At 40.6% G+C, this 13,337-nt stretch overlaps 1 protein-coding gene across 1 annotated transcript; it reads left to right on the top strand.

Annotated features, from left to right (window-relative positions):
* The first annotated feature begins 2,308 nt into the window (after positions 1-2,308).
* LOC145434031 (uncharacterized) lies at positions 2,309-12,987 on the top strand. The gene is made up of 6 exons (XM_080311309.1): positions 2,309-2,483; positions 2,593-2,720; positions 2,793-2,869; positions 5,367-5,432; positions 5,493-5,573; positions 12,650-12,987. The coding sequence occupies exons 1-6, from the start codon at positions 2,397-2,399 to the stop codon at positions 12,790-12,792; spliced, it is 582 nt and encodes a 193-aa protein (XP_080167435.1). The 5' UTR covers positions 2,309-2,396; the 3' UTR covers positions 12,793-12,987.
* Positions 12,988-13,337: the final 350 nt, after the last annotated feature.

Here is a 13,337-nt window from a genome sequence, read left to right as displayed (position 1 = left end):
ACCCTACCGTCGAGACCATATTCACTTAATTAGGATATTTTGAAAGAGTCACTCTAGTGATTACCTGGAAACAGGACCGTAACAGCCACACCCCAAACCCCCCAATTGGGGGGAGGGGGGGGCAAAATTATTTTGTGAATGAACATAAATTACAGAGTTTTCTTTAACTATGCAACTTTTTCAAATATTTTCGCGCTGTGCGCGATTTAATGTTGCCAAATATTTTGACTATTTAGTAGTCTAGTGCGGAGCGAATCGACAAATTCTCTGGTCCGGATCCGATCCGTTTTGCCAATTCTCTGACCCGTATCATGAAAAAGTACTGATCCGGCTCCGGCCAAAAATGAAAAAGTCCTGCCGGAAATCCGGCCCAACACGGTACGGTGGTTCCATGAATTCAAAAATATGGCTCGTTTCTTTTCGTACTGGCTTGGCGGTTACTTGCGTGTTGTTGATTGGTATTTATTTAGTTACATGCTTATCCATAAAGATTCTGGCCTTATCAAAAAAGTACTGATCCGGCTCCGATCCGGTCCGGCCAAAATTGAAAAAATCTGGCCGGATATCCAATCCGGCTCCGGTCCATGCTCCGCACTATTTGGTACCCTTCGCCCAAGAAAAACACGCATGATTTATAGAAATTGGTATTTCGGCGTCGGCCATTACAGCGCCACGACGCACAAAGACATGAAGTCTTAGGCCATGTAACATGCAACTGCGAGAGGTGTGCCAGAACGCTCGGCAGGGAGAAAAACTTGACCGAAAAGAACTGCCCTTATGCTGACCGAAAACTTCGATATATTTATACATAGATGTTTAATTCTCCCAGGCGCCTAAATGGCTGGCGTCGAATGCTCCTGTCCTGGCAATCTGAACCCCACAAGGCAATAAGGCCATCCAGCAAAGAAAAAATATTTGCCAGTGAAGAAGTACTAATTTGAAATCGTGTGCGTCTTTTAGTGTTTAGTACGTTTGGACGATTTCAATATCTTTTGGCATAGCAGACAGGAGGTCACGGAATAACATCCTGTAACGAAGTCATTATAACAACGGGTCCTCCCGAATATGTTTAATTATTACGCTGTGTATAGACTATAAGCCCTACATTTTTCAAGAGACCTTACTCAGCTCTACCGTTAAATCTGATTACGTGAGCAGAGAGATGATAAAAAATTGATAGCAACATCTATGCGATTCCCGATCATATTGACCGATTCAATAACGAATTAAATCAAATTTTCGCGCCTGGCGCGGAATAGGTGACACGAGCTGTCTCACTAAACAACAATATATCTCGCTGATAGGTAGCGGTATAGATGATTAGCCTGATGGGGGTCGAGGGGGAGGGGGGCGAAGTCCCCCATAAGCTCGCTTCAACTCCTTATGGGGAAGCCAGGCAGCCATTTTTTGGGGGGAGAGGCCGACGAAGTGATGTTTCAGTCCTGCCTGAAAACCACGCACGGAGTTCATGTATACAAGATCACGAAGTGTTACGGAAGAACCAGGCCTGCTACTGTCGTAAGCAAAAATGATGTCACGGACGTGACATTTGGTCGAGCTATGTTTGCTATACCCGTCGAACTCTTTAGGCCGTGTTAAAATAAAACTTGATTTCTGATATCAGTGTATACATGCAAGCTCTATGGTCCACGACCAACACCGTCACAAACCTCTTCGTGCAAAGTGTTTTTGATACGCTGATTTAACAAAATATGGATAAGTTGGGCGTTTGAATTTGTACGTGAATCATTATCTCAAAGATGCAGTCGAGAAAGTCCGAGCTTTATGCCAACAGTAAAGCAATAGGATTGGTTATCGATATAATCGAAATTGTACTGTCCAATGTACACAATTTCAAACTCTACCGCAGACAAGTCCATTGATTCTGGCGTAAATTTGGAAACGAACAAGAGCGAAATAAGTTTGAAAATGCGATTGAATGTAAACCAGTAGCTCGAAGTGTATGTGCAGACAAACTGCTTTGTCTAATATCGTTATATAAAAGCCCAAGTAACAGGAGTGTGTCATAGTGATAATGTTTACCTCTCTCATGAGTCGATCATCAAAGATAAGCATAGCACCTACGGCGCCTGACTTGTTCTAGCTCGGATAAATGTAAAGCTAGTGTAAACTACAAGAGTCGAATGTAGTGGCACAGATGTAATGCCCATACTTCCTGTATGCGCAAAAATGTATTTCTTGGTCAGTTCCGCATTTTCGGCGTGGTGTAAGACGTGCGTCATATTTCACTCCAGTTCTTTTTCCTGTAGTCTATGTCACCGATAACTATACTGATATAAATTCCAGATACTGGGCGGTGGTCAAGTAATATTGGAGCAGCTGCTATTCGGAAATCATTCCTTTCTCGAGTGCTTCGCAATATCGAGTCCCTCGCCATGAAAATAGTAGTGAGTTTCTTACTGCTGGCCACAGCAAACGCTTGCTCGAATGTAGAGGAATCGGCACCAGTCCAGTGGGATGAGGTAAGATTACTTGACATTTGTCCAAACAAGGATGTAGTGTAGAGAGATAGAAGTATGGAAAGCGCATTTCCATCATGATTATGTGAAACTATATTCGTTTCTATTTTAGCTCACCTTCAATAAATGGAATTGGGCTATGGATAGTGCGGATATCTTCACGAATATTATCCGCTGTGGAGGCGTTTATTTCAAGTTTAACGACATCACCTCCAAGTTCACACTAGAAATTCGCTACGGGTAATGCATTCTAACCCAAAATCACATGAAAATCGTTCTAAAATTTTCAGCCCTCGTTATGTTAAATTTTAGTCCACTCATTCATCAAGTATATTCATTTGTCGGGGATCACGTGAGCGGCAATAGATATGTGCTGCCTGCTGATTTCAGTGAGTACCAACTTCAATCTGTACGTATACCTGGAGGCTAAATGCATCCTACCACTTGTCTTTACTATAAATGGTATTTAAAATCACTATTTTACAAACCGAACTCCAACGTTATTTGGACACGCTTTTTCCAACGATTCGTGGAAACCTCTGCCTTGTGGATGCAGTTTAAGTGTATTAGGCCGAGATGGATCGTGGGTTAGAGAGAGAGAGAGAGACCGTAGCCTACTTGGTTCGACATCCTCATAAGTGTTTATGGTATCGCATTGCATCTTGTGTGTCGCATTGTACATCGTGTATGAACGGATCAAAATAATAGAACCTATGGTCGATTATTATGATTGGTGCTAAGAAGCAATGACGCGGCTTTCTTGGTGACGATATAAAAAGATTCTTATTCCATGGCGTTCGAAGCTTAGATACAGAGTAACGAAGTGCTTCTACTTTTTTGAAGTACTCAAGTAGCTTTCGTTTACTTCTAGTACTTACTCAAGTAGAACAACTTTTTCGCTACTTATATTTCTACTTCACAATATTTTGTGATTTACCTACTTACTTACTCGCTAATTACCGTTTGTGAAGTAGAAGTAGGCTACTCTTTCAATGAGAGAGAGAGAGAATGAGACGATAAATTTAGGGACCTTTTTTCGCGGAGTACCAACATTATACAATTTAACTAACACTGAAGTTGAGGAAAGTTCAGAATTTTCGTCGTGCTTCGCGCGAAATTGATATTGAGTGACAAGTATGTTTTCACGAAAGTGTTGGTTAGTATCATTTAGGTATAGCGGGTTCTTTTCATACCGTAGGCTACTGTCACACATATGACATGTTTCATCACAGTTAATATGGCTTAGAAAAATATTTGGAACCATCTAATCGTAACCTAGCATGCTAACCGCACAGCAAGTGTTCAAATAGGGAAAAAGTTGTAATTGACTTTTTAGTGTTAGACCGTTGATCGTCAGCCACCGTTGAAACTATATGGACAAAATAGGGATGGTGTGAACGTGAGGTTCACATTCGCGTTCTGTGTGTGAACCTCAGATATTTAGAGGTTCACGTTCACAAACGAACCTTGGTAGGTTCTGCACTGTGAACCTTTTTAATATATCACAATTTTTATTTCATTATTACGTCTTTGATTGGAATTTATTGCATTTCAACTGCGGGCCACTCTATGCATGGCGCTGGCAGCATAAAAAAAGTCAACGCTAATCGAGTATGCACATTGACAATCCCAAAAATTTTACTTGCTTTGTTACAAAAGTTTGCTCGAAATATCCAGTTTTGTGTTAGTGAATATTTAGTGACTGTTTGCTGTGAGGTTGACCCGCAATCACACAGCATCAAGGGCGAAATGGACTACGTGTGTAGTCAGCGAATGATGCTTTGCTTATTCAGCCAATCAATGAAATTGATATCGTTGTATGATGTAAAAAAAAGCAGGCGTACGGGGCTAATCTTGAATTCAGATGTTTATTGTATCATAAAAACCAAAGCTTATGTTCCCTTGCAAGTCCTCGTCGAAATTGTTCGCAAAGCGACGAAAGATATTGATTTTATGAGATTATTATCTCATTTGATTGCCCCAGTTGATAGATTTGGCGACGTACTTCAGCATTGTGGCATTATGTGACCCGAGTCGTCGCTAGGTATCGTGTACATTAAAATAGGCTATCACTTCACTAAAATGCAGGGTTGGAATTAGCAATATGACGTCACGTGACGTCATGAGGTTCACGTTCGCGTTCACACAGAACCTTTTAAAAAGGTTCACGTTCACACGAGCCTGAACCTGTCAGAGGTTCACACCATCCCTATGAAAATACTTGAAATATATTCCTCCTTTTTAAATATTGTAGTTAAATTTCTCGGTATCGTTACAGAGAGGTCTTATTAATCTGAGTTCTTTTGTCCGGAGCACATGCACGTATAAGTTTAAAACTACGAAGTAAAATTAAATGTAATGGACATTTTACGAGCTACCATATTGTTGCTTCACGTAACAATCATCGCGCAAAACGGTAATGCCGTTTCTGATACAACTCGGTATTCCTTTTCGCCTGAACTACGAGCCTTAATACGGCGGAGAGCACAATTCCATGACATTATCTGAAATGGAGCTCTGGGATAAATAAAAGTTAGGAGTCGCTTCTCCAAAGCAAAACTATCATTTGCATTCGACGATGCGGTCTAATTCTTACGTGTGGAAACTTTGTAGGCTACTTATTGAGCAGCACGAACGCAGTTTTCCGTACCGTCCGAAGGTCTCGGTTTCCGGCTTTTGACAGCCCATGAAAGAGTATTTACGACTGCTTCCCACAGCTACTTACTTTCTTGCTTCCTTGAGTAGATTTTAGCGTCGTTACTTCTACCTCTGATTGAGTAGCTTTCTTAACTACTTTGACCATACCTCTGGATACAGCGACCTATGTTTTGAGAGTAGCGTCGTACGATATACAGCAAAAAGTGTACGCTGCACTAATTTTAACAGATCGATCTTGGAGAAATATCATGCGATACAATTACGCCTTTTTACCTGAATCCGCATGGGCCTACGGTAAGTGATGGGCGTATTTATTAGAAATATGACGTCATATGGTGGATTCTCTTTTCCCAGATTCGACCAAGCAAGTTTCAGTATCCATTCTATCTGACGTGAGACGAAATACACTGATAGCGATATTATGTCTGCCTAATGGTGAGCTTTCTTTGTCTTTTTCATCCATCATCAAGATTGTAGATATATATAGGCTAGGGTTGGCATACGTCCGGAATTTCACTGTTCAAACTAGAGTCCGGGAGGAATTTCTAAAATATGCCAAATGTCCGGAATTATGAAGACTTGACGTAGGCTCTTAATTTTTTCGTAAATCAGCATAAAAACAATATTTTTGAGGAATAGTCATGCTGATGCACGACATTTTTCTTCGCGCTGCGCGCGATTTACTATCGCATTTATTTATTTTGATATGGACACTACCACCCTCGCAAAAACTGCAATAAAATATAAATAAAAACAACCTTCGTTTACTGGAATAATCCTAATTTTAATCGCAATTATAGAAGAACGGTATATTCCTAGAGATCGTTAAGGCCGTTTAAATGCTTTTTGAAAGATATTGGTTCCAAACGGAGGGGGGTCGTTTGCCTTTATTCTGGGGTTTGCGAACATGTTGAACGTAATCAGCTTCCAAAATAGCCCGCGAGTAAGTCTGGGCAAAGGTGCTGAATTATTTTAGTAATCAGCTCGTCAAATTTTGATCGAAGCCACGGAACATTTTCAAATTGGAAATGAAGTCGCGACCATAAAAGGTTAGAAACCACTGGATGTGGGGTGTTTATAAAGCTCCATGGTGCACACCGGCATAAGGCTGATAAACAATCTTATCGGTAGGAAATGAACCTGACTTAACGATGTGCATTGTGCAATTACGCTCCATGTATTTTCGAACTCATCATCCTCCGCCAGCTCTACCGCTAACTCTGATAATGTGGGCGGAGAGTAGCATCTATATCAGAGTTGGATCAATTGTAATTGTAATTGTAATTGAATGTAATTAATTACATTTTTCAATGTAATCGTAATGTAATTGTAATTGAAGCATTTTTATTTTGTGTAATTGTAATTGTAATTGTAATTTGACAAAAATTTTGCTCAATTACAATTTCAATTACATTAAATTGCTATTGAGACCTGACAAGCACAACATAAAATAATTGACTTATAATGTATTCTCTTGAAATGTCGACAAGGAATTTGGTGGATCCATTCGCGGAAGCCCTTGACTGCGCCCTTGCGGGCGAAGTTTTTTTATTTTTACCGCTATGCTGCTGCCATTGTATACAATTTTTAGATTACTAACCAACGGATGGATTCGAAACACGTGACTCACGATTGAATACGCGGAGAAGCGAACTGCTGAGCCGGCTAAAAGCAGCAGAATTGATAGTCCCGTAGCTGGCGATCCAAGCGTCGAAATTTGATATGTATGGTCCTAATCGAAAGCTAGTGTCGCACTGATTCCGCAATAAAAGTATAATTCCAGGCAATGGTACCATCCCAAAATAGTCGTGAAAGTCTGGGAATCGGCATTGTTCTGAACAATCGCTGGGCGTAATTGGCAATTGTTGTGGTCATGCTGCTGCAGCGCTCTCACTTTTCAGAACAGTCGGCCTTAAACGGCTATTTTGGACCAGTTACATTGCCCTGACGAGATTTTATTTTGTATTTTCGGAATCAGTACATCAATAGCTTACGATAAAGACCAGATGCATCAAATTTGGACGCATGGATCGCCAGCTCTAGGACTACAAAGTTTGCTGCTTTTAGGCGGCTCTGCAGTACGTTTGTCGGTGCATTCATCCGTGACTCACATCTTGCGCATCTATCCGTGGGTTGGCAATCTACAATACGATTTCAGATCACGATGCTGCATCGTTTCTTCGTCTGGCTAACTAACCAGACCACTGGATATTATATAACGTCTTATCTGACAAAGCACGGTTTTGTTTTTACTCCTCATCCTAATTCCTACGTCCCTCGATAAAAATAATATTATTTCTTTAATTATATACTATATACGCAAATCCAACACGTGCATATATTATAATACTTTTTCAACGACATACTGCACCCTATCCTTAATCCTAACCCATAGGAAATTAGGTGAATAACATTTTACATTTCCAATTACGTGAGCCATAATTACCGAGCATACAAAACACGCTTATATTACGTCACAATGACATCTTACATAGCATACTATGTACGCACATAAACGCATTTATTACTACACAATCTGAACTAGACTTGAATTGTTGTTAAATACGACGCTACGGTTGTCAAGGATCACGGTTGAATTTATGATTAATCAATTACATGTTCAACAACAGCAATTGTAATTGTAATTGTAATGTAATTGAAGCATGCAAGGAGTAATTGTAATTGTAATTGTAATTTGCTATTTTTAGCATGGAGTAATTGTAATTGTAATGTAATTGAAACATGCATGAAAGTAATTGTAATTGTAATTGTAATTGAACTGAAATAATGTAATTGATCCAACTCTGATCTATATAGTAGTATATGGAATAACCAATATTATTGACAGAATTCACTCAAATATTTACCGACCAGATGCATATAGAAACCAGATTGACATAGCAAGCACCCTCCCCCCCAGAAGTTGCATCGATTACCCTATAGTGTGGGCTCAAAATCATTGTTTATTTGGGCGGGAAGGGGCTGAAAACATGGGCTTTCGGCCCCGGTTACACAACACACAGCCACATACTCCTGAACCGGATCGTGACCACCTCTGGTCTATGAGCAAAGTTTCGCCAGTGTGACGTCATAACCCATTTTGAAATCCACTAGTGATCGCTAAAGAGTGTCCGGAATTTGGGTTGCAGAAATATGGTAACTCTAATATAGGCCTATGTGCAAGCCTGGTAGCTGTCACTGCAAACTGGTCATTTCATGGTCAATGGTATACATCGGGCAATACTATGGATGTTTTACTGATAAACCGCACAATATGGGCTGTTCGACATCCCCCCTCGGTTCATCACACCGCATTGTGTCGTGTATATCGCATTGTAAATTGTGTGTCTTGAGTGGATGAAAATAACAGAACAGCCTATGATTAGGGATCCAGAAGGTACTCACTCACTCAGCCGCATGGCGAGATAGCGCAGTGGTAGGCCTACTTGTGGTTCACGTTCCCAGGGCTGTGGAGTCGGATTCGGAGTATGGCAATTTTTCACTTAATGGAGTCGGAGTCGGAGTTTGTTCTTAGCACGCCTCGGAGTCGGAGTCGGAGTCGGAGTCGTGAAAACTATAGTGGCTGGAGTCGGAGTCGGGGTTTGTGAAAATGACCCTGACTCCGACTCCGACTTCTTTATTATGAAAACAATTGTTTTCAAGCTATCTTAAAATTACTAATAATACCTAGAATATGATTTTTATACACCATCAATCACTGTCATTATTAACGATATTGATAAAATTGGACATTATTTGCAAATAGCAATTCAGTTGCATAGAGGATGAAAATCGCAATATGCATCTTGGCGATGCAGTCACAAATTGATGCAATATTTGGAATTATACCACGATACTGTGACAGATCAAACAAATCGTCTAGTTTTGTAAAATTGTTCAACTGATGTAAATACAACCACACGCTGCTTTCCACTGCACAAAATTATAACTATTTGTAGTGTAGCTCAGCTGCTTGGGTCGAACAAATTATTAAGAAAGAATGCAAGTCCTAGTCCTCGAATACTTGACTAAGTGCATGTCGGACGTAGGTAGATAGACATGTGCTATTTGACTACTTCCTAAATTTCGCTTCTGACCAATGTTTACTAGTAGTGAGAGTGTGTGTGCTTGTAATCAGTATAGTGTGTAATCAGAAAATTAGTAAGTTACATCTCTGTATAAGTTGCTGACTCATACACAAGAGCTACACTTCGATTGTTTTATCTACATTTGAATGATACAGGATTGGATCTATGTCATCGTTGAATGATTCATACAAATTAAGGTATTAGAAAGTCCATGTTATAAAAACTTAGAAAATATGAAAAAGGAAGGATATTTAGAAAGGCATTCTACCGACAAGATAGCGTAATGGTCAAGCGTCCGGCTTCTTGATCGGTAGGTCGTGGGTTCGATCCCCGGCCGGGTCAGACAAAAGACCCGTTAGTAACACTGATATCCATGACTTCCTCGCTTGGCGCTCATGCATTACTGGGATAGCATGGAGGGGTGATGCAAGACTTAGAAAGCCGTACAAGGCTATATCTGCACTTTCCTTGTCCAGCGGCATATGCAAATCATGCACTCATGGTATGCATATGCAATTATGCATGCACAGATCGTGTGTATGTCTATCATGAGTCGGTGTATATGCCGCAAAAACGTCAAGGACAAAAATAAACTACGGCCTTTCCTTTCCATGTCAATTGCATAATTAATAATTCTGTGCCACAATGAAACAATTTGGCATCGTTAATGATATGTTTGAATATGTTTAATCGTTATTGATGGTCATTTAACCGTCACTGTGGCATATGATTTTCGAAGTAAATTGGTAATACTGTTGAAGTCTGAGTCGGAGTCGGAGTTTTCTTAAGAAAATAGTTGGAGTTGGAGTCGGTGGAAAAATCTACCGACTCCACAGCTCCACACGACTTAGTTGAGGGTTCGAGTCCGACCGAGGTCGTCTCCAGAATTCCTACCGATGTCGGAGGTTTATCTAGGTTCCTCCTCGCCATCTGATCCGCATAAGCCAAGCGGTGTCTAAAAAGCCTAGAATTGGGTCATGCTAAAAGTCAGCAGATACGGAATATTATATACAGAATATCGGCCTGGTGTAAAATCCAATGTAGCCGAACCACCATGAATGCCACCAACACTCCAACAGCAACACTGGATAGGACACTCGTGAACAGTGACCACTGAACAGTGAACAGGAACACTCACTCAGTCCATCCGTGCGTCTCTATCGCCCCCTAACAGTGGTAAATATATTTTGTCAGTCCGCCATATCGGATAGGGAAGTAGGGATGACCGGTCAACTAGTGTGATCGTGCCCACATCAAACAGGTACCCTCTCTGGTTTTGTAAAATACGTATTTTGCATTTGGTGATAGCAAATCGAGTTCATATCCTCGTGAATTCATCATTTCTGGTTAGGACACCATTCCGATATCTGTTTGTGACATGATAAAATCACAAATACAAATGTGGACGGCGTGACGAATCTAAATCATAATATTTGCTTGACTGCGTTATACAATACTAGTCTGCCCTCAAGATTACCGGAACCACAATCTGACATAACGAACTAGCCTACCGACGTCTGACACATGCAGCATTCATTTTTGGCGCTTACTTTTATCCAGTGTGCAATTGTGCATGCCTATTATTTATATGCTGTAGCCTCTGTCTGTAGGCCAAGATGGGTATCTGATTAAAGACTACTCCAAGTCGTTTCGGCACCACTCTCCTATCTTTTCATTATATCGCAATCGTGTGGTGTATTGATTTGATTAAAAAAAAATTAATAAAATGATCATGATACAGTGCCAACCAGACTCCAAGCGCTCATGCTTTTTGAAACACCGATCCGAATTGTAGCCTACTTCTCACAATTCCCGATTTATATAAGCTAGACATCGTTTGACAATTCCTAGAGCAGTGGTTCTCAACCGGGGATCCGCGGACCCCTGGGGGGTCCACGAAACCACTAAATTTGAAAAATGATTCGTGACATAATTTGTACTTTTTAAATTAGGGGAAGCATGAGACAGTTTCGCTTCATAATTGCCAAAACATCAGGACTCACATCATTAGAATAGCCGTCTGATCTAAAATATCCTTCTGTGCAAACTCATTTTAATTGCCAAATTGCCAATAGCCTACTGAAATTCCTGAGTTTTTTCCTAATCTCGCCCAATGAAGGGATTGAAACCTCGCCACGGCATTCATTTTCTTCGGTGATATACATAAACACTATTCCAGAAGAGCTTCAAGATGAGATGCTACATTGAAATGACTAGGCTGAGGCTGTAGTCTGAAGCGTTACGCGTAAATATTAGGCCTACATACATTCGCCTATATTTGTGGAGATATTTCCGGCACTCGTTCATATCAAATCGAAGACGGGGATTTTCAAGACAGTAAATACAGCTGCAAAATTCGCTTCGGAAATTAAAGTCTACCCAATTTCTACATAGTATGATGTTATTTTCACGAAAAGTCATTTTGTAGCTGTTTCCCACAACCCTACAGTTAATATTTACACAAGACAGACGACAGTTGTACGATAATTGGGCTAATTTTGAATGAAATCTTGAGGGGGGTCCACGGGGGTCCGTGAAGGTCCAAATGAGGTCCGCAAAGACTAAAAGGAGAACCACTGTCCTAGAGCTATATGTTTATATCGACACGGGCCTTCTACGGGTCACCGCCCAGAAAAAGTGTCTTATCCAGGGTTGTAGTGACTCGAGTCACGATTTTCTGATGACTCGATTTGACTCGAGTCATTTTATCAAAATCGGAAATGACTCGACTCGACCCGACTCGAGTCAATCTGTGTATTGACTCGACTTGGACTCGAGTTATTGCGTATGACTCGAACCAAGTCATGTGACTCGAGACTGAGACGTCCAAGACCGACATTTCATTGTAACTTCGAACAATAGTAAAGTTATAACCACACTATTGGGATTTCGTTAATTGGTAGCCAACTGGTATTTGAAAATGCGACCAGAAACTGTTAAAATGAGGAAAATTAGTATATTATAAATGCGAACTATTCGATATCACCAAACTGAGTTATGAAAAGTGGTTTTAACAAGACTTTAACTGGAAACTGAGCACTGAGCAGTCAACACAATGACTTGGACTCGGACTCGAATCATAATACCATGAGTCGGACTCGACCCGCTGTTCGCTGACTTGGACTCGGACTTGACTCGGTGGTGAATTGAAAATGACTCGTCTTGACCCGAGTCAAAACTGTAAAAGTGAGATTGACTTGTGACTCGGAGCCTCGTGACTTGGTTACGGCCGTAGTCTTATTCCTAAACTAATTGAATATATCTTTTGATTTGTTTCTTATCATATTGGGATGTTCCGGCTACAATTATCACTTCGGTCCTTCGCGTACATTTATTTTAGCTAACACCATGTTGACTTTTAGTGCGACCCACTGTAGTCCAATGCCGATAACAGAATACCCTTCACTTTGCTTTGTTCGACAGGTGATGATGCAGTGTGGGCATTCACGAGGCACCAAAGAACGACACGAATGATTCAACAGATAATTACGGGCGAATTGACTTCGGCTGGAGTGGAAACAAAAGTTCGACCGACATCATGCCCGATTTCGGCAAGGAAACAATGAGGAGTATCTATCTATACTCGTACCATTGGATATATTGATGGATCGTGTATATACTTAGGGATTTATCATTCCTTGGCTGCATGAATGCTATGCTATGCATGTCTAATGAGGGCTACAGCACGATAGGCTTACTAAACATTAAACATGTTATATCCTTTATAATAGCAACACGATATTAAACAATTGAAAAAAGAATCGACCGAGTGGAGTCATAGATTTATATGTCATTATGTTGCAGTGTTGGGATGACTCGAGTCATGACTTGACTCGAGTCAGACTCGAGTCAACTTTTTCGAATGACTTGACTTGACTCGAGTCACTTTGCAAAAATGACTTGACTTGACTTGACTCGGCACTTCAAAAATGTGGATTGACTCGTGACTCGGACCAAAATTTACGAGTCAATTTCAAGTCATCAAGTAAACGGTGTCGACTAATCAATGTATTTTGTGCTTGTTCGGATTATTCACGATACGCCGTTGTAACTTGTGAGAGTAACCAGCCATTCACTGGTTGTACGTTTCACTAATCCTACATTGTTACAT

The sequence above is a fragment of the Botryllus schlosseri genome, chromosome 2 (genome assembly GCF_051294905.1).
Source record: "Botryllus schlosseri isolate E-star chromosome 2, Bs_hap1, whole genome shotgun sequence".
NCBI classification, from domain to species: Eukaryota; Metazoa; Chordata; class Ascidiacea; order Stolidobranchia; family Styelidae; genus Botryllus; species Botryllus schlosseri.
This window is presented reverse-complemented; position numbering and strand designations above follow the sequence as displayed.

Bases quoted from the DNA above. Each gene is read 5' to 3' on its own strand.
- LOC145434031 (XM_080311309.1), top strand. From the start codon at position 2,397: ATGAAAATAGTAGTGAGTTTCTTACTGCTGGCCACAGCAAACGCTTGC. The intron at 2,870-5,366 runs GTGAGTACCAAC...TAATTTTAACAG, and splicing joins TGTGCTGCCTGCTGATTTCA to ATCGATCTTGGAGAAATATC. The intron at 5,433-5,492 runs GTAAGTGATGGG...CTCTTTTCCCAG, and splicing joins TGAATCCGCATGGGCCTACG to ATTCGACCAAGCAAGTTTCA.